At 40.4% G+C, this 27,561-nt stretch overlaps 1 protein-coding gene across 1 annotated transcript; it reads left to right on the plus strand.

The window, feature by feature from the left end:
• Nucleotides 1-911: 911 nt before the first annotated feature.
• myom2b (myomesin 2b) lies at nt 912-25,641 on the plus strand. The gene is made up of 39 exons (XM_058088953.2): nt 912-1,004; nt 2,399-2,502; nt 5,183-5,240; nt 5,481-5,635; nt 5,728-5,814; nt 7,294-7,382; nt 7,450-7,497; nt 7,571-7,735; nt 7,851-8,012; nt 8,129-8,270; nt 8,425-8,624; nt 8,866-8,919; nt 9,020-9,147; nt 10,511-10,694; nt 10,789-10,963; nt 11,031-11,152; nt 11,228-11,415; nt 11,515-11,641; nt 11,778-11,956; nt 12,348-12,462; nt 12,621-12,783; nt 12,891-12,997; nt 13,660-13,704; nt 14,063-14,199; nt 14,470-14,614; nt 15,360-15,422; nt 15,884-15,951; nt 17,582-17,695; nt 17,872-17,959; nt 19,524-19,562; nt 19,925-20,030; nt 20,700-20,766; nt 21,080-21,176; nt 21,834-21,870; nt 22,597-22,619; nt 22,723-22,778; nt 22,868-22,957; nt 24,812-24,937; nt 25,074-25,641. The coding sequence occupies exons 2-39, from the start codon at nt 2,420-2,422 to the stop codon at nt 25,284-25,286; spliced, it is 4,245 nt and encodes a 1,414-aa protein (XP_057944936.2). The 5' UTR covers nt 912-1,004; nt 2,399-2,419; the 3' UTR covers nt 25,287-25,641.
• The last annotated feature ends 1,920 nt before the right edge of the window (nt 25,642-27,561 follow it).

Consider the following 27,561-nt stretch of genomic DNA (forward strand, 5'->3'; position numbering starts at 1 on the left):
CCTGAACTACAATTAGTGAAATAACTACTTTTGTTGGGGTTCTATCAGACTATTTGACTATAGTCAGACTCTAACTATAATGAAATGTTTTAGCAAATATTTTATGACGTTACAATGTGATTAATATGTTGCATGTTTCAAGAAAAGGACAACAACTTTTGGTTTCAGACTGCGATTTTGGACATACAATAGTTGTGTGTTGAACTAACATGCCACAAATAAGGAAATGAGGAAATGATGGCTCCCATACTGTATAGGGCAGGGCTGTCCAAAGTGTGACCCGGGGGCCGTATGAAGACCATTCATTCATTCATTCATTTTCTACCGCTTTTCCTCATGAGGGTCGCGGGGGTGCTGGAGCCTATCCCAGCTGTCTTCGGGCGAGAGGCGGGGTACACCCTGGACTGGTCGCCAGCCAATCACAGGGCACATATAGACAAACAACCATTCACACTCACATTCATACCTATGGACAATTTGGAGTCGCCAATTAACCTTGCATGTTTTTGGAATGTGGGAGGAAACCGGAGTACCCGGAGAAAACCCACGCATGCACGGGGAGAACATGCAAACTCCACACAGAGATGGCCGAGGGTGGGAATTGAACCCTGGTCTCCTAGCTGTGAGGTCTGCGCGCTAACCACTAGACCGCCGTGCCGCCCAGTATGAAGACCAGTTAATTTTTTTTTTTTTTTTGCGGTACATTGTAAAATTTTTTTAATGCATTTTTTATTTGTTTTTGGCCCTTTGGGAAAAAAATTTGCACACCCCTTGTATAGAGCAAACTGCGTTCATCAAATATATGACTGGTTATAGCAGCCCTGAGTCTTGAAGGTTCCTAGTTATATATAGGCACCTCTAGCTCCTTTTAAGGCCTCAGGGAGAGGCAGGTGGGGGTCCGTTAGAGACACTGGTGGTTTTGTTGGCCTTGTATTTGGTTTAGGCTGACTCCCCCTGTGGATTTGGGCTGACAACCAGAGTCTCTGCAAAGGAAATCTCAAGGGGTGAGCGAAAGTTTTGTCAAAACTTTTGAAATAATTATTTTAGAACAAGTCTTCCCCATATTTGGATTTCTAATCTGCTTTTTTCCCCCCACACTGGAGAGAAGCAGGTGGGATCAGGATGATGGGGTCAGGAGGGAACAGAGTTGAACACAAGCAGTGGGTGTGATATACTGTAGTTGATATAATACTGCAGACATATAAACATCAGTGATGAAGATGTTTTGACATAAACGTGCAAATCAGTGTTGCTGGCTAATTTAGGGATGTGTGTTTGGCATGCTGATCTTCTATAGATTTTGCTCCTGTGTCGTTTTAAGAGCTTAAAGATAATGTCTTGTCATTTCAGCTTAATTTCACTGTGTTAATAGCATGCTTGGTGATTTATACACCTGGCAGGTTTGTACAGTTATAGCTAGGAAGAGGTTTGATGTTACAGAGCAAAAGGCTCAGGTGTCATCTGACGTTTGTATACTCTTACAACGTTGGCCTCACCAAGTTGAAACACTGGCATGGCGGGAACATAATCTCACTTTCAGTTGATTTATATAAAAGAACCTAGAGTTTATCTGCATGCCTGCTGGTTTGGTATTTCAATGTTTTGTGAAGGTGAGCTATATTTCCTCTCACTATTGGAAGAAAAACTAAACATTTTTACCTCCCACTGCTGTTTGTGAGCGTACTGTATAGGGCTCAAATTTAGAGGTCAAGAGTGTGAAAATCGTATTTAAACACGAATGGTGTCCCCTAGCTAGAGAGGTGTGGAAATAGGACCGTGTCTTTAACAGTTATTTGGGATTGGGTAGACGAGGAGGATCCGTTCAAGTTTCAACATAATATGTAGCTTGCATTGTGTTGCTCTGTTACCATGTGGAGATGTTGCAAGATGAGTTTTTCATGCTTCTTAGATGTTCACTGGTGTTGACTATGGCACTGGCTTCCATAACCCACATGCATCAAACAATGTTTTGATTAAGAGAAAAATACATGACATTCAAAGTCCACAATTGCTAAGTTGAGTTGAATTTAGTTTTAGGTAAAAAAAAAAAAAAAAAAGAAACCACCCACTCATCCCCAAATAGAAAACAACACTCCTGTCTTTGTTTATTTGTGTGAACACGTGCGTCTTAAGTGTCACCTTGTCATTGTGACGACTGCCAGTGGGACCGTCATGCCTCCGTGTGTCTGAATGTCTCATGCAAATTCCATGTTGGTAACACAACACTAGACACTTCATTAGGTACACATGCACTATAAAACCAGGTAATCTCTTCCACAATCTCCTGCTGTTGTCACAGTTCATGTTTATGGTCATGTGTTGCTGTGGCTTATCACAGACAACACTCCGTTGTGTGTTGTTATCTTGTAAGTATATGTGTGTGTTGCTGGTCCAACAGGTCAGTGTCTGCAGTGTCACCATGTCGGGGTGGATCAAACGAGGGAATTACAACCACGAGTACCACCATAAACAGAGCCAATATGTGCTGAAAGAGTACAGCAGGTACTGGATATGAGCTGATGCTAAAACACACTGTAATGCTGCCTTTGCTGTTATTACTAATAGTGTTTTTTTAACAGTAGACAGCTTTGGTGTTACTGAACTTGCACATGCAGCCATGCTGCACTGCAAGGAATGCATTTGCAGGTCACATTACAGTAATCCCTCTTTTATCTGGATTAATTGGATGATAAGATGATAAGTGAATTTCCACAAAGGATTTGTTATTTATATGTGGAATATATTCATAGTTAGAGCATAGAAAACCTGTTTACAACCTTCTGGTTTTAAAGGGGAGGGACAACTGTATCTGTAAATGTTAGACCTGTATCTCAAGACCAGATGAATTCACTCTAAAGTATGCACCAAGCTGAGATTGACTAAAGTCTTAAAGTGGATGTTATTGCTTGTGACAAGTGACACGAAGGCCACATAAGGACCCTGCCTTCTGTTAAGACAGCAGTCAAAACACCCCAGCCTACCCCAGTTAGAAAAGTCACTCCTTTTTGTCAAGAGTGGTTGTGTCCATTCTGACAGCTTGCATTAAGGAGAAAGTGAGATCAAGAGCTGCTTTTAACTGTCTGATTACCTCACGCCAACTCACGGCTGCCCAAACACAGTCATGTAGTTTCACGGGAAGAATGTGTGTGACTTTTGCTGTCACATTAATTCCCTGTGCCTGGAGTTGTTTCTTTGTGTCTTGTTTGTGATCTGCTGAGGGTCACGTCTTCGTCTCTTATTTTTGCTTCGGCTTATATTTTTTGCTTCTTTTTTAAATTCTTGCTAAATCACAGCCTGTCAGTGCTCTACGCTGAACAACTTTTTTGGCTGTGGCTTTCTCGCGTCAAATTAATTTCCTTATGAAAACTCCAGTTAATGTGAAAGCCTCAACGGTGTCGGACAAATTACAAACTGTTCCAAAAAAGTCATTAGTTATACTTACAAATTACTTTCCCCAAAAGTAATTAAATTAACAACGGAATTGCTCCGTCATGTATGTAGTTACATAGTTACCAGGGAAAGTAATTATTGCTTATTATAGTTCATCCAACACAGCGTGCTTGCACCTGTTTGTTTTGTGGCTTTTTGCACACCAAAATCTGTTGAATCATCTTCCCAACCTGTCATTCACATTTTTTTGGCAATAATTCACATTGTCTCGGTTCCTCTGTTGATATGCAACATCACCCAGCTTCCTCTGTGCCATCACTGTTGCTCATTCCCCATGGCAACATCTCTGATTGTTATTATAGCCAGCTTTCAGGATCAACCAAATTCCCCAGACTGTTGAGCTTTCTCTTCTATATTTAAGAAGCAGCAATGGAATGACTTTTGCTGAAGGGCATAACAACAGTCTAGACAACACCTCACATGGAAAACACAGCTTCCCACTTTCGGCTCTGTTGGAAACACTCTGGAGTTTAGCTCTGTGACATTGTAACATAGCAAGTAAACAGAAAAGGTATGTTTATTCATGTCGGTCAGTCACGTGACAATACGGATTATTATAAAGTGTATAAGAAACAATTATTTCTCAAACTTAATTTTTTTTCGTTGTAAATTAGTTGGAAAAATGCATGTGTTTTCTGATGACACTGAAAACAGTGCGACAACACGCTTATGTATTTTCTGCAAAGTCTTTGTTTTTTCTCACCTCGTATAGGGGTCATAGGTGAGCCAGTTTATATATATATATATACGTATATATATTGTTGCACAAGGTCAGGTTCATCCTGGGAGGGGTTGTTGAAAGGTTCATGCCTTCTTTGTATGTGCCTGGCTCACATTCCTTATGTCCTATTTTGGGGTGTTGGCATTCTAATAGTCTCTTCACATTATTAACTGAAAACCTGAATACAAAGCAGGTTTGCCCGCCCCTGCTGGGCCCTCCAGCCGTATTAGCTGCCTTCTGAACCGCAGATGCAGCCGGCCCCTCTTCTGTGCCCTCGGCACAGGAGGAGACAAAATACTGGCTCTCGTCTGTCAGCTTGGCACCACTGCTGGAAATCACAACACGTGCTTCAAGCATGGCGCACATGTGCGTGCTTCCACAGCCGAATTGGGGAAGTGTCGAGACTGACGTGCACCCACCACATATGTGCTCACGGAGTCAGAAGTGTTCGCAGAGGGCACATGCGTCACACGTCATCTGTAGCCCGATGCAGCCCCGCAAACAATGGAAGTTCCTCCTGCACTAAAAGTTTTTGCAGGGTGCAAAACGTACTCTCACTCTTATAAAGACAGAACATCCCACACACGGCAGTCATGCTTATTCTGGATGCTGCAGTGGGGGTGGAGTTGATCGGAGAAGGGGATCGGCGTTATCGATACCGTGCTTTTTCAGTAATATCGGCCGATAGCAGCCCTAAAAAAAGTGGAAAAAGCATAATAGGTTCCCTTTAATGTTTCATCTTTTACTACAAAAAATATTTTTTTGCTTTTATTTAATAATTATAATTATTATAATAATTATATATATATATATTTTTGCTGTGGTTGCTGTTCACATAGAGCTATTTTTTTCAAATTGATCATTGTTGGGAAAATTACTTTTGTTGGGCAGCGTTGACCAACTTATATTTTGTCTTGGGGAGTAACAGGATAACACAAAAACATTTCAAAGCTTTTCACTTGGAATTAAGAAATTGAGAAACACTGAATGAATGTTCTATCTGTTGTTTAGTTCTGAGGAGATGGTGGACAGATATGAATATAAAACACGAGCCCACATCCAGGAAGTGGTAAGAATTGATGACTTGCTTGTATCCAGACATCTGCATGTAGTTGTGATTGTGTCACTAAACTGATTTAAACAATGTGTTTGTTTGAAATGTTGCATCTTAAAAACATTTAAAAATCCATCATCCGGATAAGGAGAAGTGTGTGAACAGCACACAGTGTGTGAATAATGTTGTACGATTATGCTTAATAGTTAAACATGAAGATGCCTGTGAATAATGTTGTATGATTATGCTTAATAGTTAAACATGAAGATGCCACGCAAATACGTGCGAGAGGAGCCAATGATCAGGGGGCCAGCCTTCCTGGTCAGACTCAGGTCTCACACAGTGTTTGAAAACACTCCAATCAAACTGTTTTGCACTGTGGAAGGCTTCCCTATGCCTATTGTGAAATGGTGAGTAAAAACTATTCAATCATAATCCAATACCATGATAGCATTATCCTGTCTCAGTGTTAGTGAGTGTGCCACTGTTTTATCAAATTCAGGTATAAAGACGGTGTGGTCCTGGATATGTCATCTGGGAAGTATCTGGTTGAAGCAAAAGCTGGAGTCCACTCTCTGGAGATTCCAAGGTACAGTGTATACACAAAATGTGATGACTTCTTCTGATGAATCAGCCGAGGTTGGTACCAATATAGAAAGCCTTGCATTTCCAATTTTTGTCTGATCAAGCCAATTTTTTTTACCATTTTCATCACTCAGTGCACAAAGCAAGGTACATAAAGGCATGCTTGCATTAGTTTGGTGACAAATAACATGAGAACCCCAATCCCAACCCCATTAAACACCTTTGTTTGAGTAAATGGAATGCCATCATGGCTCCTGTAGTGCTATTCGGTCTTTTTTAATTTTGTATCCTTAAAAATGTCAATATTTTTTGGGATTGAGTTCAAATCTTAAATTGACTGATGACATCATCAGGATGTGAATGACTTGGAGCCCCTCCCTCCTCTCTTGAGGAGCTCAGCTGTTCAAATGCTGACCTCAGTGTTACGTGATACCCCAAGATTCCATCAGCCATCTCTCTTTCTCACTCACTCCAAGTAACCAATCATCTTTAGATCCGTCTGTCTGTTATGTACACATAGTTTTAGCCAGTCAGTCAACACTATTAAAATTAGCATTGGGAAGTAAGAATTACATTTTTTTCCAGTCATGCTGAACGTTTTAACCATGAATAATAGAAGAATGTCCAAAATAACTACAACTATGTACCTGTGTTTTTTCTTACTTTACTTGCTGCTGATTGGAATTCTGATGATCTGCATATACTAGGAGTGCACAATAAATATTGCACCCATCATTATCGGGCAGAATTATGACATCATACTGCTAAATCCCCCAAAATACCTCTGATAACCGAAATAAGAGATTACCTGTATTGTGCTTTAGGTCTGTTAAAGTAAGCAAATCAGGCGCTCCTTTTCTTGTGCTCGTGACGTGTGCAAACTCACAAACATGGCGTTGAGCGTGATTTCCTCACATTTTGCCTGCTAGTCCCAAGAAATGTTCCGCAAACATTCTGTGATGCGGGAAAAAACATTGAGCTTCAACACATCAAACCTTATCAGACTCCTGAAATGCCAGAAATGCTATGACGCCTGGAGCCCGGGGCTTGTTTCTATTGCCGCAACATTTGAAAAGTGCAAACAGGTTTTCCCCAGACAAACCATGGGCTGAAGCGGTCTGTGATGGAAATGATGGTGCTTGACAACCAGCCCATTACCATTGGTGAAGATACTGGCTTTTGTCTGCTACTAAACCCCATGGAGCCACAGCAGTGATGTTGTGTAGTGATTAGAGCAAATCTGCAGGTCAAACTCAAGTTTGTTTGAGTTGGTCTTACCTCCATGTGCACAAAATACAGTTAAATCTACATTTTAAAAATAATAGTTAGAAAAAGTGATTGGTTATTGATATATCGGCATCCCTAGTGTATACTGTACTTTACGTACAAATTACAGATCCCTAAGTTCAATATTCTGAATGTGGAAAGCCATTTTGGCCTTTGCAATTTGAGCATTGATTTTACAATTTTTTTTTTTTTGCAGATGCTGCACTGACGATACTGCTCAGTACACAGCTGTGGCTGGTAATATCCATGGACAAGCCTCTAGTCAGGCTTCCATCATTGTGAAGAGTAAGTCCACATTACTTGTTCACTAGGACTTGGCTGAAATAGGTTAATTCTGTTTTTACTCTCATAGGGTACAAGCAAGAGGAGTTCTGTCCATACGCATGGATACCTTACAATGGTACAGGCCTCAATTAACTGATTGGGAGCAAATTTCTTGATAACAATTGTCTTTATTCTCTTTTGTTTCACAGCTTCCGAGATTCCAAAAATTCATTTCACTAAAATCAACATTACTTTTGTGGATAAGTTCGGCCCGGTGTTTGCTTCTGAAGGAGAGTCTGCCACCCTGACTGCCACCATGAACCTGGAACCCAACTTGGCCAACCTGCAGCCGGAGGCACAGTGGTACAGAGATGGTAATTGGCTAATTGGCTACATGATCATATATTTCTTTAAGAATGAAATAAGTCCCCCCCCCAGAGCAATTGCATTGACTGATACTTAATTGCATTGCTCTGTTTCCTTGTCCAGATACTCGTTTGTTTGATTCTAAATGGGTGAAGATTGAAACGGGTCGAGGTGTCACCACCTTGAGTCTTCCTAACCTATATAAAGATGACGAAGGCTTGTACACGCTTCGTATGGTCACAAAAGGAGGCACAGCAGAGCATAGTGCGTACGTGTCTGTTGCAGGTAAGAAAGGTGCCATTCATCTTACCAAGACAAAGCCATGCTTTTCTACACAGTATAGACTAGACATGTTTTACCTACATAGAATGACCATAACAATGCTGTCACTTTCTCTATAGACGGTTCTCCGCCAGTAGCTGGTGCACCTGGTGCTCCAATGGACATGAAGATCCATGATGCCAACAGGGACTACGTTATTGTGTCATGGAAGCCTCCCAACACCACCACAGAGGGTCCAATCCTGGGATACTTTGTGGACAAGTACGCTTTTTCCAAAAAGAACCATAAAGAAAATAAAATGATTCATCAGATTTCACGGGCTTCAAAAAAGACTTTTACAGTCTTTCCTTTCAATGTACTTAATAGAAATATTATATATTGTACAGTGATCATGTCTTCTCATTCGCCTTTGTAGATGTGAAGTTGGAACAGAAAACTGGACACAGTGCAACGACCAACCCATTAAGATCTGTAAATATCCCGTGCCCGGCCTGTTTGAGGGACACTCCTACTACTTCAGGGTCAGAGCCGTCAACTCCCATGGAATCAGCAAACCGTCCCGCATGTCTGAACCCATCGCCGCACTGGACCCGACTGAGTTCGAGAGACTGCACAGTGGGTTGCACTGGAATCATGATGCCAATCATATGTGTTTTTGAAGACCACTGTCTGGGATTTTAGAATAGAATAGAAATAATAAGATACCAAGAATAAAAAAAATATTTCCATATGGATTTACACCCCTGATTTATACCCGAATGTCGACATACGGTATTCCTATACCCCATACAGTATTTTTTGATACTACGAATTATGTAACAGTGACAATAATGTCTTGTGTTCTCTATTTCCACAGCTAAAAAACTCGGAGGAAGGCTGGATGTTGTGTCTTACCACGATGAAGTTGAAGGTGTGTTTTACTGCCTTTTAAGTTTTTCTAGATTAACTATTTGTAGTGTATTTTTGTGTACCTCCAATATATTATTACATTGATGCGTGTCTGTGTGCAGCTGAGGGAAAGCCTCCATGTTCTCCATCGGGAATTTATGCATCGGAAACTGACAGGACGTACGTTGTTCTGAGCTGGAAAGCCCCGGCATATTCCAGCAAGGCTCCCATGTGGTACTACATAGAAAAGGTGAGGCGGTTACCATATGGTGTATAGAAGATTCAAAACAATCCACAATATCAAAACTGACAGCAAGCTTGTTCATATCTGCGAGTACATTCAATAGTACATGCTATTTAATTAATGTAATTGCTGCTTCCACAGGTTACAATAGTCATTTTAAGTGTATTGCCTGCAATTCTTATTTACCCACTTAAAGGACATCATCCACAATCCTTATGTGAGATAAGAACACATCTTTCCTTTTTCTCTGCGTTCTAGATAGCCGCCTTATGAAGGTATTGGGTTCTCACCTCCCTTTATCCCTACTTGTCCCAAAGTAGTCGCCGTCATTGGTATTTGTCATTAGAGGTAGCAAACACAGAACACTCTGTCTACGTACTTGTTGACGGACATAGTGTTACTTGCTATGCGTGTTGTGAATCAATATGCTCAGGAATGAAGTTGTGGTAATGCTTGAAATGACCAGAATATGTAGTTATTACATGCTATAATCAATGTGTCTGTTACTACATGGTTACAGCATGTATACAAAATGATGTTGGAAAGTTTTGGATGCTTTTTTAGAGGATTTTATAGGCAGAATAGCTGCTGTAAATCCCTATTCTTAGTGGAAAAGCTTCGAGCACGAGACGGCTATCTAGAACGCACATACCTTAATGAACATTTAAGATTACTTTTACCTTCAATGAAGACATGAGTCCTGATGTGAGTGTTCCCAAAGACTCAATGTGGCAGCGAGACACAACATTGGGTTTTGCCATGCATCATATCTTGAATTCAAGTCAGTTCAATCATGTTTTTCCACCTGATTTATCAAAATGCCGGCACTTAAAATTTTCCGTGGCTCCATTGTGGGTTATTGAGTTGAGAAGCACTATTGAATTCAATAAATAACTCATGGCAACACAGGAAGGTGGTGTCCGTGTGCCACTTTGGGAACAGTCCCATCAAGAATCATGTCTTCAAAGAAGGTAAAAGTAACCTAAAATTTTAATTTACATGCATTTTGAAGTGCATGAAGTATGAAGTATGAAATCAAGTATGAAAATGTATTTTTTGTTAACATTTTTGGCTTTCAAGAATGGATTAGTTGGTTTTACATTATTTCTTATGGGAAAATTGATACAGTTAGCATCTGTTTCGGTTACAGTCAGACCTTCTGGACCAAATTAATGATGATAACCAAAGTTCCATTATAATCAATTATCGGTCAAGATTAATAGAATTCATGCATTGACCATAATTCAATAATGAAAAATGTAATAATAACGACCTTCAACAAGACACTCACTTGACTTCTCACTACAACTGAGAAGTTGTAAAGTTGTATGTAATCATAATTGTGTCTTTATGTGTCTTTATGTCACAGAGCATGGCGGACAGCGATGCCTGGCAGCGTGTTAACACTCAGGTCCCCATCCGCTCGCCCCGCTATGCCGTCTTTGACCTGGCAGAGGGTAAACAGTATAAGTTCAGAGTCTTGTCTGCCAATATGTATGGAACCAGTGAGCCATCAGAACCCAGTGGAGCCATCGAAACACAAGAACTTAAAGGTCTATAGATATTTTTTCCACACATCCACTTGAAGGACATTTGGAATTGTTATGATTTTGTTTTTAACATTATTTGTTCATTCTTTGGATTTAGGAGTTCCTTCAGCTCCTGGCCAGGTGATTGCAACCCGGGAAACGGACACCTCCGTCCTCATCCAGTGGGCTCCTCCAAAAGAACCCAACAATCTGATTGGCTACTACATCGACCAGTGTGTGAAGGGGTCCAAAGACTGGACCTCCGCCAACCACAAACCACACAAGAACACAAAGTATGTTTCCAACAAAAATGTGTGGATGACTCTGCATATTCATAGCGTACTTGATGTCTCCCTGCAGGTTTGTGGTTAGCGGTTTGACAACTCTAGAAACCTACGTGTTCCGTGTTCAGGCTATCAATGAGATTGGCCTCAGTGATGAGTCCCAGGAGTCTGCGCCACTTACAGTAAAGGCTGCCCTCAGTCAGTATTTCCTCCAATTACCATTATAATGAATTATGTTATTGTTTAGAATTCATTATCACGTCTTCTGTTTAGCCACGCCCTCTGCTCCTTACAAGATTTCTTTGGTTAACTGTGACGGACATTCAATGGTCCTGAGCTGGAAGAAGCCCCTTCACTCTGGAGGTACACCAATTAAGGAGTATTATGTAGATAAGCGAGCCAGTGGAACAAGCATGTGGAGGGAGGTCAATATCCCACCGGTCACAGAAAGACTCTACAAGGTAAATGTGGTCGAACATGATTAGTCATTGCTTGAGCGTTTCTTTACAATTTAATTCCACTTTGCACCGTGTTGATAATGGCACTGCTATCGATGACAGGTGGACGGCCTTACACAAGGCGAAGTCTATCAGTTTCGAGTTCATGCGGCCAACCTTGCTGGCCTGGGACCAGCATCTCAACACTCGGCCGACTTCACCTGTGAAGCATGGACTATGCCTGAGCCAGGTTGGTTGCTACGACGATACAAAGTATTTGTTTTACATGGAAATGAGCAAAGAAAACACAGACGGAAAAAAGGTCTCTTGTGAGAATAATAAACATTTTAACCGTGTAAATGTTGAATCTGTGTGCAATGCCGCAGGCCCTGCATATGATGTGACCTTTTGCGAGGTTAGAGATGATTCTGTGGTTCTCGAGTGGCAAAAACCAACCTACATTGGTTCTGGAGACATCACTGGTTATCATGTGGAATATGCAAAGAAGGGCACTAATGAATGGACCACAGCTAATGAGACAGCCACCAGTCAACGCTTCCTCAAGGTGAGGATACCTTTTCAGAGAAATGCTTATTTATTCATTAGATGTTTGTTGTGTTGTATTAGATCATTTAATAACAACAAGACATTGACTGTCCTAGTCCCTTCTATGCAATCCTTGGTACATTTAGTTTTAATGATGAGTATAATTGTTTTCAAATTGTGTGACATGTCCACTGTTGTGACATCTACCTGTGTGACACTGGCATCTAGTGAACAAAGCTGGCAATTACACATTGCTTTTGAGACCTTTTTTGTAAGAGGCAGAACATTTGATAATAGCAAAAGTGTCAGTGATTTACTAGCACTATTACCTTATATAAAAGTGCATGTCCTATGTGTTATCCCGAGATCCACTATTGAGCATCTTATGTCAACATTTTTTGGTGTCTTAGGTAACAGGTCTGGAGGAGGGCTGCACTTATGACCTCAGGGTGCGTGCTGTCAATGCCGCAGGTGTAGGCATGGCGTCCATGCCATCTGACCCTGTCACTGCCAAGGCTGTGCCAGGTAAAAACGAAGCATGCTGCAGTACTAGTAAATATTATAAGTTTTAGTAAATGTTGAAGAGCTACAGAAAAAAAGTCACAGGAGGTGTTACTGCCAGAGAAGGACAATGCAGTCAAGGCACTCCCGGTGATGGTTGGGATTCTCTGTGTGTAATCCAGGCTCCCAGGAGGTGTCCTGTTGTGTGGATGAGAAGACGGGTGACATTGTTTTCACATTCGAGTCGTGCCAAATGAATGCGGGCTCTCAGTTTGTCTGGAAGAAAGATTATAAAGAAATCACCGATTTCTCCAAAGGAGTTTCGATTGAGACCGAAGGCAACAAGTAAGGTCACACACACACACACACACACAGAAATACACTCTTTGAAATCTGTAATGTGACTCATCTGTCTTTATCTGTCTTTGTCTCTGTAATACCCTTCTTCATAGAACCAAGCTGATCTTTAAGAATGCAGATAAAGAAGACTTTGGGACATTTTCTGTCTCTGTCACCAACACAGATGGGGTTTCGTCCAGTTTTGCGATCAATTCTGATGGTACGCTATACATTTTTGTGTTACTACAAATCAGATATTTATAGTATCGTAACCTACACCAAACATTGAATTATTTTTTATAATGATTTGTGATGTAATCTATCAGATAGATAGAGGGGAAATAAACAAGCCTTCCAACCAGATAAGGTATATTGATGAAAGATTTACCATCAGAGGTGAGGACGCTGAGGTTCTCATTGGGAGTGACCAGGATGGATAGGATCAGGAACAAGTACATCAGAGGGACATTACATGTTAGAGGCCTTGGAGATAAAGTCAGAGAGGCCAGACTGAGATGGTTCTGACATGTCCAGAGGAGAGATAGTGAATATATTGGTTGAAGGATGCTGCGTTTAGAGTTGCCAGGTAGGAGGCGTCAAGGAAGACCAAAGAGGAGGTTTATGGATGTAGTGAAGGAGGACATGAGGGTAGTTGGTGTGAGAGAGACAGATGCAGAAGACAATGTTGGATGGAGGAGATTGATTTGCTGTGGCGACCCCTGAAAGGAAAAGCTGAAATAGAAAGAAGAAGATGAAAGATTTACCGTGAAGAAGCGTTACTTATGACCAAATATTGGCCAAAAAAAAAAACATTCTACTAAACACCCACATCAACTTGGCTAGTTGTTTTTCATAACATGAAATATGCTGTGTGTGTTTCAGAGTTGGCAAAGATGTTGGTACTCAGCTATGACATCAGACACCCAAGTAGGTTCCTTTGGACTCCTGCAATGTTTTTAAACCCGCATCTCTCCTTGTATCTTTGTCTTTCCTTGGTTTAAAAAAACATCTGTCCTACAATCCTTTGCTACTATTGTGTCTAAGTTTTAAAACAATTCTCTTTTTGGATCCTAACTCACCTTACTTGCTTTTGCATCACCTGTCTAACAACTATACACCTCTGCCCTCCATCTGACTACCCTCCCCTGCTCCCATCCCCTCCCTTTTGTCTCCTCTGCTATGAATGCTGAGAGATGCTGTCCTCAGGCCCCAGTGCGAGAGAAAGAAATGAAATGAAAAATGCTTTTTAAAACCTCTTTTAAACATTTTCCTCTTTTTTTTTTAGTCATCCCACTGAAGTCAGAGTTGGCCTACAAAATTTTGGAGAGAGGCAGAATGAAGTTCTGGCTTCAGGCTGAAGAAATTTCTCCCAAAGTCACCTACAAATTCTTTGTTAATGACAAGGAACTCTCTGGAGCTGATGTAAGGCATAGTTGTAGTGTGTGAGAATAGTTAACGAAAACAATAAGGAACAAAAGTATTAAAAAAAACACCCCTTGGCAGTGCAATGCAATGGCAATATGAGGATGATTCAGTAAGCTGTACAAAATAAGGATTTACTCAGAGATCTATTGTTGCAAAATCATTTCACAAGATAATTGTGTTCATTTGCAAGAATTTTGAATACAAGACAAAGACACATCCTTCATATGGTCGCCCTGCAAAAAAACAAGAACATTCTCTTCTTTGTAGCCCAACAAGATGGGCCATGACGTGTCTACTGGAGTCATTGAATTCACCATGGACCATTTCACTGAAGACAATGAAGGGACTTACACCTGCCAGATTACTGACGGAGGCGGCACAGCACAGAGCTCTCTGGTTCTGATTAAAGATGGTAAGATAAGCCTGATGACGTACCCCATACTGATTTAAGTGGAGTTTTGATCAGTTATGAGAACCAAGTTCAATTCCACCCTCTCTGTGTGGAGTTTGCATGTTCTCCCCGTGCATGCGTGGGTTTTCTCCGGGTACTCCGGTTTCCTCCCACATTCCAAAAACATGCTAGGTTAATTGGCCACTCCAAATTGTCCATAGGTATGAATGTGAGTGTGAATGGTTGTTTGTCTATATGTGCCCTGTGATTGGCTGGTGACCAGTCCGGGGTGTACCTCGCCTCTCGCCCGAAGACAGCTGGGATAGGCTCCAGCACCATCCGCGAACCTCATGAGGATAAGCGGTAGAAAATAAATGAATGAATGAATGAATGATCTTATATCTAAATGATAACTAAAATAATTCCCGGTCAGGTTTTCCATACAAAAGGCACCATGTACATGTGCAGTGTATACATAACAATATTTTGTCATGAGAACCTACGCAAGGAGGCCCCCCCCACATCCTTTTATGTTTCCATATGCAACCCTCGCTGGAAAAAGATTGTATACCCCTAACTTATACATTACATTAGTAGCTAAAGGTAAATTTGTTAGTATTCAAAAAAGAACATATAGAGAACACTGTGATCCAAATGGATACCCTTGATTTCATAGCATAATTGTTGGAAAATGTCCACTCACTAAAAGGATGTTGCTATAGAGAAACGCTTGCAGACTTGTTTAAATGACTCTCCGTGTGTACAGCTTTCAAGGCTGCTTTGGCTGAGGCTGAATACCAGAGACGAGAGTACATCAGAGTCAAGGAGGGTAAGTAACATTTAGCGCTGTTCTTCAATAACATTGAACCTCACAAAAGAAACACAACGTAAGCACAGTAATAAAGTCCATGCTAAGTACTGTACATAACGCTACAGAACACCGAGACCCAATGCAAACCGGTGAAATTTGCCATTTTATTGTATTTGAAACCTATTAGATAATATACATGCACACAGTTATTTTTGTCAAGTAAAATTGAGCATTATTGTCTTTATAACAGCAGAATTTTGATACAGCCCTTACATTTTCTGGTGCAGTGCACCAGTGTATAGGTAGCCACGCTTTCCATATCAGAGGAAAGTTTTGCATAAAAAAAATGCGAAATCTTTACTTTTAAATTATTCATATTTATTCTGCTACGCCTGCATTTGAGGCAATAAAGAGCCACAAGTAGTTAAATGTAATTATGTTTCATCTCTGAGTTTTTGTGTCCCTTTGCACCGCAACAGGCCCCCACTTCTGTGAGTTCCTGTCCCTTCACGTGGGAGATGACTGCTCAGTCACACTGGCGTGCAAGGTAAACTCAACCAAACTCAATTATTGAACATTTGCACTTGAAACAAACACACGGCTCACTTGTGGCTTGCTCATTAGACATTCATCTCAGGGTGGGTGCAGGAAATAATGATCTTTTATGATAAGGGACACACAGAGACACACACTCACCAAAATTGTCCTGATTTTCGTTTTGCCTTTATGAGTTTGGTGTAAAAACAGCAGACGTACAGTATATTAACTCATTCAATACCAAAGATGCAGTTTTTATAACCCCAAACGCCCCATCTCAACAATGTATTTTACATCTTTTACCTATTTTTTTGCACAAGAAACTAAAAGTGGTCATGACGCAACTCTAATACATTTGGCTTCAGAGCAATTTGAAGCCATAAAAACAGCCACCAGGTGGCAGAAGTGCATTTGATAAGAGCTCAGCAGAGATTATAAGGATGGAAGAAGAAACACACATGACAGAAAGGAGGAGCATGGAGGAGTGTAGTGTGCAGAAGGTTACGCATTGTAGAGAATTTTTAACACATGCACACACACGCAGTTCCAAATCTGAAAGTCGTAAATAGTTTATAGTGTAATATTTGTAAATAAATTATTTTGAAAATATTTGTGTCAATGTGAGTTATATTTGAAATGTATTTTTTCACAAAAAGCTGGTTTTCTTTTTAGTTGGGTACTGATATTGTCCTGAAACCTACCTATGTTTTACTGCTTATTACTAAAAAAAACAGGAAAAGGTAGAAACAAACCTTTTTCTGATAAAAGATGACAGTCTAATGTGTCTTTTGGTAGGTTAAAGGGCAACAGAACACATTTTGAAAAATGGTTGGGATTGAATGAGTTCAGGAAGAACAAATCCATGCACAAGAGAAGCGACTCAGCACAGAATGCATAAGCTTCCCTTCCAGCAGCTGGCATCCTGTAAAAAGTGTGATATTGTCTGTGATTAGTCAGCGAGAGAGTGCTACATTATTTAGGGTAACTAACTGCAAGTTATAACTCTACTGGGTGACAGGGCCGCCTTTTTCATCCCCATGACAGAGTGAGAGTAACTCCCCAAAGTGACTGTTAATGAACATTCACATACACTGAATTTAAACACACTTCAGTACAGTATGAGTAATACAGCCTGAGGTTTGGCTACATTAAAAGCATTAGAGACAGATTTATGTTTGAGAATTGAAGTGTAACACTTCTAGTTTTAAATTGCTTTCAACGAAGATGATGTTCACACCATCAAAAAAGCCTTAGAGAGGTTGACTAATGATCGAGAAGCCTACAGGATTTAATGCCCAAACTTCATACTTTTAATAAAGCGAAAACATCTCCATATTCAAACCAGCTATAACCAAATAAAATAAATGCGGCATACACATTCTTGTGGGTCCATAATGTTAAACATTCACTCTGAAAGCATTGACGATACATGGATACAGTTACCTATATACAATATTTCAATATTTACAACAAACCTATTGTCATGCACCATCTGCTGCTGTTTACTTTCTGTTTTTACAGGTTGTAAATTTGTTGGGCCTGAATTATTTACGCCCTCTGCTGCTTTCTGCCGTGTAGTGCCCCTCACGCTGCATACGCTGCATACGCTGCATACGTTGCTATTGTGTTCTTCATTGTAGGTTGCTAACTTGAAGAAAGAATCTGAGTTTCACTGGTTTAGAGAAGACACAGAAATAATCCCTGATGTGAAGCCTGACCTGGCATCAGGAGTCTGTAAACTGGCAATTAAACTGGTAAGTACATTTTTGTAGTGTGAGTGCAATGATATGGACTCATGATAGAAGTCATGTACATACAAATCAAAAATGGTGAGTAGGTTTTGCAACATTTGACGACCCACCAGGGATTGTTTAGAAAGGAATATCTTCATGTCTCATGCATATGATCATTTCCTACCTCTGTTGTACAGTTCTCTCTGAAAACTTCAGGAATTTACAAGGCCACCATCAGTGATGATAGAGGAAAGGACATGAGTCAAATTGACATTTCTGGAAAAGGTAAACAAACTGAAATATTCATTGAATTGGTTAAGAGAGAAAAATGAAATAATATTTATCATAATAAGTGCCTGCACTAAAATTGAGCCAGCTCATGAAAAAATAAAAAGGCTGAAGAACACAGCATATTTCAGATATAAACACTGCATCTGTGGCTATGCTGTTCACTTTAACTACCCATCCAATTTCAATTCCTGTAACTTTGAACTGCTGTATAAAAATAGCAGGAAGTGACAGCTTGCTCGCCCACAGGACTGGAAGCCTTTCTGAGAAAATATTATAGAAATGTATTTTTGGACATTATTTCCTCATGTATGTTTGAGGACTGTAAGACAGATGTGCCGTAGGTGTGACAGAAGAGTTCAAGGTGGAGGTGGGACTGCATCAGGGATCAGCTCTGAGCCCCTTCTTGTTTGCTATGGTGATGGATAGGTTGACAGATGAGGTTAGACAAGAATCTCCATGGACTGTATGATGTTTCCAGATGACATTGGGATTTGTAGTGAGAGTAGGGAACAAGGAGAGGAGATACTAGAAGAGTGGAGGTTTGCCCTGGAAAGGAGAGGAATGAAGATTAGCAGTAGCAAGACGGAGTATAAGTGTGTGAATGAGAGGGACCCAAGTGGAAGAGTGAGGTTACAGGGAGAAGAGATACAGAAGGTGGAGAATTTTAAGTACTTGAAGCATGTGCAGGCAGGATGGAACGGGTGGAGAAAAGTGTCAGGCGTGATGTGTGATAGAGAGTTTCGGCTAAAATGAAAGGAAAGGTATATAAAACTGTGGTGAGACCAGCCATATTGTTTGGTCTAGAGTCAGTGCCATTGAGGAAAAGTCAGGAAGCAGAACTGGAGGTAGCAGAGATGAGGATGCTGAGGAGTGACCAGGATGGATAGGATCAGGAATATCAAAGGTTGGCGATGTCCCGGACTGCGCTGCTCACAAAAAGTGCGCTGGCCACACCCCCTCGGAGCGGTGTAGGCTCGTCGCGGGGCAGGTAGTATGTCATGCCTGTGCCTGTTCTACAAAATTAGAGCCCCATGAATGAAGGCATGAAATTCAAATTGTGACGTGGTTAAGGACGACTGTGCTGATCTCTGTATATTTTGTTTCCCTTTGTTAGCGCCATAAGAAAGCTCAAATTTCAGATTCCTTTGTATTGCTTTGTGCAAGTGTCCATTGAAGTATCCACTGAGTATTTATTGTTGGCCAGAGCATATATACTGTATTTATTTAAATTAGGGATGCTCCATCAGGGTTTTATGCTGCAGATTCCGATACCAATCATGCATTAGTAAGTTTGGGTAATACTGATACTCGTCACATGGATTAACTGAACATTTTTCGATTCATTTATGATGAGTGGCATTGGTCAGAGGCACCAATTTTAAGGTAATTATAAGTAACTATTAAAAAGTAAACAATTGGGCGGATTGTGGGAAATTATTTTTGTACTATTTGACACAAAACTGAATTTAATTTGATGCATATTTGGAGTAAACTTAATGTAAGACAGCAGATATGTGACTTGACATTCTTTTTTTTTCCGTGTGTTTTATTGTTTTAGTATTTGATGAGGCCATAAACCAGATCACCCGACTGGCTGGTAGGTGTCCACCTTCTCCTCACAAACACATTGCTTTTTGGGATATGATGACCCGTTACTACTAAACTCAAACTGTACCTTTTTAGCTCTGGAAATGCTACCTTGAAGTCCAATAATCAGGCTTACTGGGTACAGAAATAGTAAAAATAAAAAAAAAAAAATAAAAGGGGAATGTGTCACCATTTGGAGGAGCATCAAAAATACTTTCTAAAAAAATGATGAGTCTCCTCATGCATGTAGGCTGAAATTGAATTACAGTCCCTCTTATGCCGGGGAAAAGTGCATAGTGGCTCTCACCAGTGCAGGAGTGATTGTGTTATTTTCAAAAGTGACCTCTACGACCTCTTCCCACCACCCCGCAGGAGCAGCTGCACAGGAGCTGGTCATCCAATGCACGGCCACCGGTATTCAGCTGCAGTGCCCCATGAAGTATTACACCTCAGAGATGAACATCACTTGGTACCACAGGTAAGGCATCATTTCAGTGTGTGCCTCTCACCCCTCTAAGCCCATGACTGCAATTATTGCGACTGCTACAACAGAAATAATAAAAGCGGAGCTGATGATAACAAAACACGGGTTGTTTGGTTTTTCTCTTAAGTTGAAGCCAAAACAATACACTTTGGGAGGACTGTTGCAAATACTTTCATTATCCTTGTTTTTACGGCAAAATTGGCCTCTTCGGTGACAAAAATCACCACCTATCATTTTCTATGAAGAAGTGAGGATGTTTGTGCACTTACAAACACTCCACGGGGCTCTAGAGAATATGAAATGTGGAAACAGGTGGAAATGCAGTACGAGTGTAGGCTGGGGGGGGAGAAAAAAAGAGGGAAGAAGGCAGAAGGGTGACACGGGTTAGTGGAGGCTTTTCAGGTTATTTAATTATTCAGAGAACACAAATTACGGAGATGAGATTTGTAACCCCTGCTCACGCCTTCTGTGAGTGCACATGAGAGAGAGTGACAGATAGCAAGAGAGGGAGAAATTGCTATCCCTAGGCATAACGTTAGGCTGGCATGTAAACATGATTTTCTATTACCTCTGAAGTAGACGACACAACACTTGCATATAAACAATAATTGCGTACAAGCCCACACATCTCTAACCTCTCTCCCTCCTCTCGTGTCTCCACAGTGAGAAAAAACTCTCCCACAGCGAAAAGATCGTGATAGGAGGAACCCCTACTATGGCAACAATGGAGGTATTAGCTTCTTCTTTACCTTTAGGAGAAGCCTTCAAACGGACATTTGCATGGAAGGGCATGTGCAGAGGTTAAAGCCGGATGACCTACGGATGAATGAAACGGATAATGTCCTCCTCGTACATTTTAGTCTTCATTAAAGTTAATTAATTGAACGCCATCTTCTTTTTTTACCTTGTGCCAGAAAGTGTCATAATTGTAATTACCTGCCATGCGAATTAAGCATGAGTTATAGTCATACAGGTAAAATGAAACAGACTCTGATGAAATGATGTTGCGTGACATGTGGCTTAATGAACTTATTGATGTTCAGGTGATTGAGCCAACCGAGAAGGACAAAGGGAAGTACTCCATCGTGATCACCGACCCAGAAGACTCACACAAGCGCACACTGGACCTGAGTGGTGACGGTCAGTGGTTTGTGCCGCTTGTTTATTTAAATAACTTCACAGGGCCTGTCATGGTTAAACTAATGGAGGGGGTCATATTTCAGCTGGACCATTTGAGCACAGTATCTGTGGTGGCGGAGTGAAATGTAATGTTTCTGATGTCCAGTTCAAGACATGTACGTTCTCCCAGGGAATACACACTGTCTGTCAAACATTTGTAACATTTCCTGAAATGTTGACTTTTCACAATTATGTGCTGTTTTTTGTGTATCATCATTACTTTGCTGAACCGCTACTTTTGAAAAAAGTGTTTGGCGGTGTTCATGCGCTCACCTTCTTCAATCTGTTTAAAATCAAACTATTCCCTCACTAGGGCTTAGAAACCATTGCTTCTGTGCCTTTATGCATGTTAGTGTATGCTGGCTCACTTGGCTAACTTGCTGCTGGCACTCTGTGTATCCACTCCCTGCCTCCACGTACTGGAACAAAGAGGCTCAATATCTTTCCACTGGAGCACCAACACACACAGACAGCTGCAGAGAAAACAAACATGCAAGCATGTACATATCAATTTATCAAGGCTGGCAAAATGATTGACTATTGACACTTTCAGTTGTGAGTAATAACAAATCATGTTGGGAATAATTTTGCTTTTTTTTTTTTTTTTTTTTTTTACAGTTTATGACAAAGCATATGCTGAGTTCCAGAAACTCAAGTAAGTCTACATTTTCAAATCTGTGCCAATGCATAGCTCCATGCTGTATCAGCATACGTAGTTTAAACTTGTGGAACAGTGGAACCTCGGTTTTCATGATTAATCCATTCCATAGGGCCCATCTTAAACCAAAACATACAAAAACTGAAACAATGTACATCTAATTCGTATTATTAGTGTTATTAATAGGAACTTTTGTTTTGGTGGTTTATCAGAGTGGGCTGTTTTGCAGCCGTGAAGCAATTAAAAAAAGCGGAGCCTTGTGGTGTAACTGTGTTAATTAGCAAAGAACTACTGTATATAGTTAACTGGTAATGATGTCATAGATGGGCAACAGACCAAATTGAGAATGACTTCTGTTTCCGGTGTCCATTTGAGAGCATGCTAACATGCGTTCATATTTTGTAATAAAGACGCCATACGGACACAGTTGGACTCATGCAAGGTATTAATAACATGGTAAGACTGAGTCTACAACTTGTGGGATTCTTTGAGTCCATGAAAACATATGTGGGCAAACGGAGAAGTTTGTGTAAAAAGCAAAGCTGCGAGTAGCCCATCCATATCTTTATTAATACTACAAGATTCAACTTGTCAAAAGGTATAATACAAGTTTGTTATGCATGATATTGTACAATAATCAATGGGGGGTATGAGAACCGAGAGTTCCACTGTATATAAGTATATGATGTGGACTAAAAAACAGTTCTTTATTTGTGTGTTTAGGGCTGAGGCTTATGCTGAGAAAAGTGAGTGTGCATCCTTTCATTTTGTATACATTTTTTTACAAATATTTATGGTATATTGTTCATTATAACAAAAAAAGTACTTTTCTAAATGCTTTACTAACAGACCGTGGTAAAGTGATTGGAGGCCTGCCTGACGTGGTCACCATTATGGAAAAGAAGGTAACACCCGAGGGGCTGTAATATGGTGTTGGCCAGTATGTACATAAGTACATGAGTCTAAGTTGTATGTATGTGTTTGCCTCTTTTAGACACTGAGTTTAACATGCACAGTGTGCGGGGACCCCAAACCCCAGGTCTCCTGGCTGAAAAACGGAGTGGAGGTTGAGCGTGACGATCAGGTAAAATAAAGATGCTTCAAAGACACACACACACACACACACACACACACTGACCACTAGAACAAACCCAGCATCTTTATCAGCCCTTGTCTCGGACCACTTTAAAAACCAAAACACTTTGTTGCCTCTTACTTGACATCAGCACGATATGACACAGAGTGTGTCTTTCGTTCTGAAGTTATCTTTTCAGTTTGAATTATTATTTCAGCAGTTTCCGTTGGATTTACAGCTCGCAGTACACACTCTGTCATTTCTCTATTTCATTTCAAGAGCATAATCTAACTGGCTGTCTATTTGTCTATCTATCCATCATAATACCGTACATAATAAGGATTTGTGTACCTCTTAAAATAGTTAAGATTTCCACATCTTCAGATGCTGAGGTCAATACTATCAGTAATTGGACAAAACAACCATAATAATCCCTCCTTTCTATACCTTAATGGCCTACTTGCCAATGTACGTACATACAGTGTGTCTCTAGTCAGTTAGGGGAGGTTCTCGCTATACCATCAATAGCATCCCAGTGGCTCCTGCCGGCTTTGAAGATTTAAGTTAGAGAAACAGCAAAGCAGGAGGCCCGTGAGGAATACGTATTGAAAGTTTGCCCTCGTATTTATTCATACCCTCACCTGCTAACAATATGCATCTAAAACAGGAACTTCCTTGTCCTTGGTGATGTGTGCCAAACATCAGGGATGCATCACCGCAACACATTTATCACCATCGGGTTTTTGATGCTAATAACAGAAAAAAACAAATATACAGTACAAGTAATGTGGGTTTGAATCTCCATTTGGGCATCTCTGTGTGGAGTTTGCATGTTTTCCCCGTGTGTGGGTTTTCTCCCACATTGCAAAAATAGGCATGTTAAGTGAATTGGAGACTATGAATTGTCCACAGGTATGAATGTGAGTGTGAATGACTGGTGAATTGACTGGTGACTAGTCCAGAGTGTGCCCCACTTCTCACCCAAAGTCAGCTGGGATAGGCTCCAGCATACATGACCCAAAAATATTCACATATTCAATATTTATCAACAACAAAACTGCAATGAGATCGCAATTGAATGGGTAACTTGCAATTTGATATTATTGTCATATTTTGGTGACATATGTGCATTGTGCCCGTCACCTAATTTACCACTGTGGAGGATGCGCTTCGCCTGCGCCAAGAATAGACCAGGTTGAACCTGCCAAGCACTAAGTGCACTTTCGGCCCACTGATTTGTCACAAAAATTTCACAGCACCAAGACGAAAATGTGGACACCTCCCCCTGGTGCACCGCCACGCCCATCCACTGCACAGGTTGCGGAAATAGAGCCAAGTGTCAATATCCGATGGTTGATGTAGAGATACTATACTTAGACCAAGATATTTCGTCGGTGGGCGAGTGGTTAGCGCCCAGGCCTCACAGCTAGGAGACCCAAGTTCAATTCCACCCTCTGCCATCTCTGTGTGGAGTTAGCATGTTCTCTGCATGCGTGGGTTTTCTCCAGATACTCCGGTTTCCTCCCACATTCCAAAAACATGCTAGGTTAATTGGCGGCTCCAAATTGTCCATAGGTATGAATGTGAGTGTGAATGGTTGTTTGTCTATATGTGCCCTGTGATTGGCTGCCAACCAGTCCACGGTGTACCCCACCTCTCGCTCGAAGACAGCTGGGATAGGCTCCAGCACCTATAGGATAAGGGTTAGAAAATGAATGAATGAATTTTGTCAGACTGTGCACCAATACCACCCAAGAAAGGTTTTTATATTGCACATATTTTTAATTAATTAATTAATTTATTATTAAAATTTATTTATTTGTGATCCATATTAAAGATTCTTTGTTTGTTTTCATGTTCCAGTACGTGGTCTCTCTGGACCAGGGAAAGTTTGCTAGCCTTACAATCAAAGGTGTGTCCATGGAGGATTCTGGTAGATACTCCATGATTGTCCAGAACAAATATGGAGGGGAGTCTGTGGATATTGTGGTGAGTTTACACTTGGAAGCTAATTTTTTTTCTATGAGGACTGAATGATGAGATATCGCGTGGTACAAGCGTTCTATTTTTTCCCTCATTATTTTTGCATTAGTGAATAATGATGCAAATTTTCTGCATACTTCAGGTCAGCGTGTACCGCCAAGGTGAGAAAATCCCAGAAGCAAAACCAACGGTGACGGCGAAAACAATAATCCCTCCCAAACTGCCCATTGAGATTCCTGAAACAAAGACCCAGCCAACCCCCAGCCCTGCCCCCGCTGCTCATAGCCCCACCCCTCCCAGGGCAGCCCCCGGAAGAGGAATGAAGAGTCCCACCCCCACTCGAAGGAAGTTTTAATTAAGAACAAAACCATATCAACAATCTGGTGCTCATTTTTAGTGCGCAGTTTAGAAACTTTTATTAATGTCTTCAAAATGAAAGGAAGCAAATACTGTGACATTAATTTAGAGTGTCGGAGAATTCATGGTAATTAAATGATTCTTACAAGTGTGATAAAAAGCAGAAGTATGAAGGAAAATGGAAAAAATATAACTGCCTGTGTGGGATGTTTGAATTACAACCCCCCCAACCCCCTATTAAATTATTCAAATTGAAAATTTGTGTGATTTGAATAAAAGAAATAAAAGTGAAACTTGAAAACAAATATGATCTGTTTTGACTAACACTGCAAGTGGCACTGTCCTGTTGTTTTGTCATTTCCAAAACAATATATCATGATATCATGTAATTTCCAAAAGGGTAAAAGAAAAAATGCTTTGCACATGTCTTAATGCCTTAATGCATCAAATGCTTTAATTTCCCCTTCACAACACTTTGAAGACATGGCCAAGTGGAGATAGGTAGGTCTACTTTGTCCGCAGGGAGGCCCTGCCGTGGACATGATCAATGACTTGGCTCGCTCTCACAGTCACCCCACATGGTTTATACATGAAGCATCTTAGGATGTTGATGCATATCTCTGTCTCCAGTGTGTCAACGTGAGCTGGCGGCCTGCTATATTCATGAAGATGTATTTTCACACTTTGTCACGACCGTGCTTGAATGTTCTCACGGAAGATGTTAACACATGTACAGGAAAAAAGAGCCACTGTCACCTCTTCAATCCTGTCATCAATAACAAATATACTGTATCACACACCTTCAGCACAGTGTGATTCTGAGCTTTAATGAATAAGTAAATGAGAGCGCTGCAGGGGACACACTGCAGAAAGTACAGTGGAACCTTTTTTGCACTGTTAATTGGTTCCTGAAGGTCCGACTGTAACTGAAACATACTTTAACCAAATCAATGTATCCCATAAGACATAATGTTAATCCATTCCAGAAAACCAAAAATCTTAAGATAGCATGTTTTCATAGTTTGACAATTGGTTTTATATGGAGTAAACAATTCTAAATGCAAATAAACGACAAATAACGGCATAAGTAAACATTTAAGGTTTTACCTTCATTCAAGAGAGGTTGTTGCCAACACACAATGTAGCAGGAAGATCAACAACATCTCTCTGCTTTTTTTGTGATCATGGCTGCAAAATAATGCAAATGAAATCAAAGATATTTACATGAAAGAATGTGAAAAACACTATTTGAATTAAAGTTATAACTCATAGCAAAACATGACGGTGATGTCCGTATTGATCTCACTGCCAATCATGTCTTTTGTCAACAATCATGTCATCAATTAAGGTAAAAGTAACCTTCACATTGTTTTATGCACGTAAAACTATAATTGTAAAACTATAAAGGTTTTCTGTCAACATTTTTAAAACATTTGTTACTGTGTTAGTCAGCAATGAACTACAGCGTCAACCTCTGATGACATCATCAACCAGATCTGACTTCTGGTTCCTGTTTGCATGCGTTAGCAAGTAAATCAGCCGTGAACAAGGACATTTTGTCATATAAAAAAACATAGTCGGACGGACGCAGTGCATTAACAATAAAACTGGCCTTTTTTTACGGTAACCGGAAAAATGTGAAAAAAACACACTAACCGGGGCGTATGCTAGCTGAGGTTCCATTGTATGTGTGAACAGAGCACACAAATAAAGACCTACTGGAAACATCGTTGGGTACATATAATGAGATCTACACTGCCTTTACAAACATATAATACAGTAGTACTGTTATCATTATTAAATTATTCAAAAAGGTCCAATGAACACTGCAGCAGTTTTCCCATAGGAAATCCAATGAATCCATTCCATACAACCCGAATATATTAACAAAAGATAAATTTTATGGCGAACAATTATAATATTGCATGTGGACAACAATGTGAAACATTTATAAATGATGAATTACATTGACAACATTCAACATAGTTTTTACTTTTATTGGCGAGGATGACGAGGAGCACATTGCATATCAGATACAAATGCACCAAGAAGTAATAATGCTTTTTAGTTTTAATAATTTAAAATACTGTTTTCTGTGAGACAATGGGCAGAAAAATGCCATTGTCCCTGTCACATGAGGAACAGTAAAGCACTTACTCTTAAGTAAGTACCCTATTACAGCCACAGGAGAGCATATTTCAATGATATTCTGGGGGTCTCTAATTAGGTTAAAATCATTAACTGTGGCTGGAGGCAACCTCTTGACAGGTCGT

The sequence above is a fragment of the Doryrhamphus excisus genome, linkage group LG13 (genome assembly GCF_037039965.1).
Source record: "Doryrhamphus excisus strain RoL-2023G ecotype Guam linkage group LG13, RoL_Dexc_Guam_v1.1, whole genome shotgun sequence".
Taxonomy (NCBI): Eukaryota; Metazoa; Chordata; class Actinopteri; order Syngnathiformes; family Syngnathidae; genus Doryrhamphus; species Doryrhamphus excisus.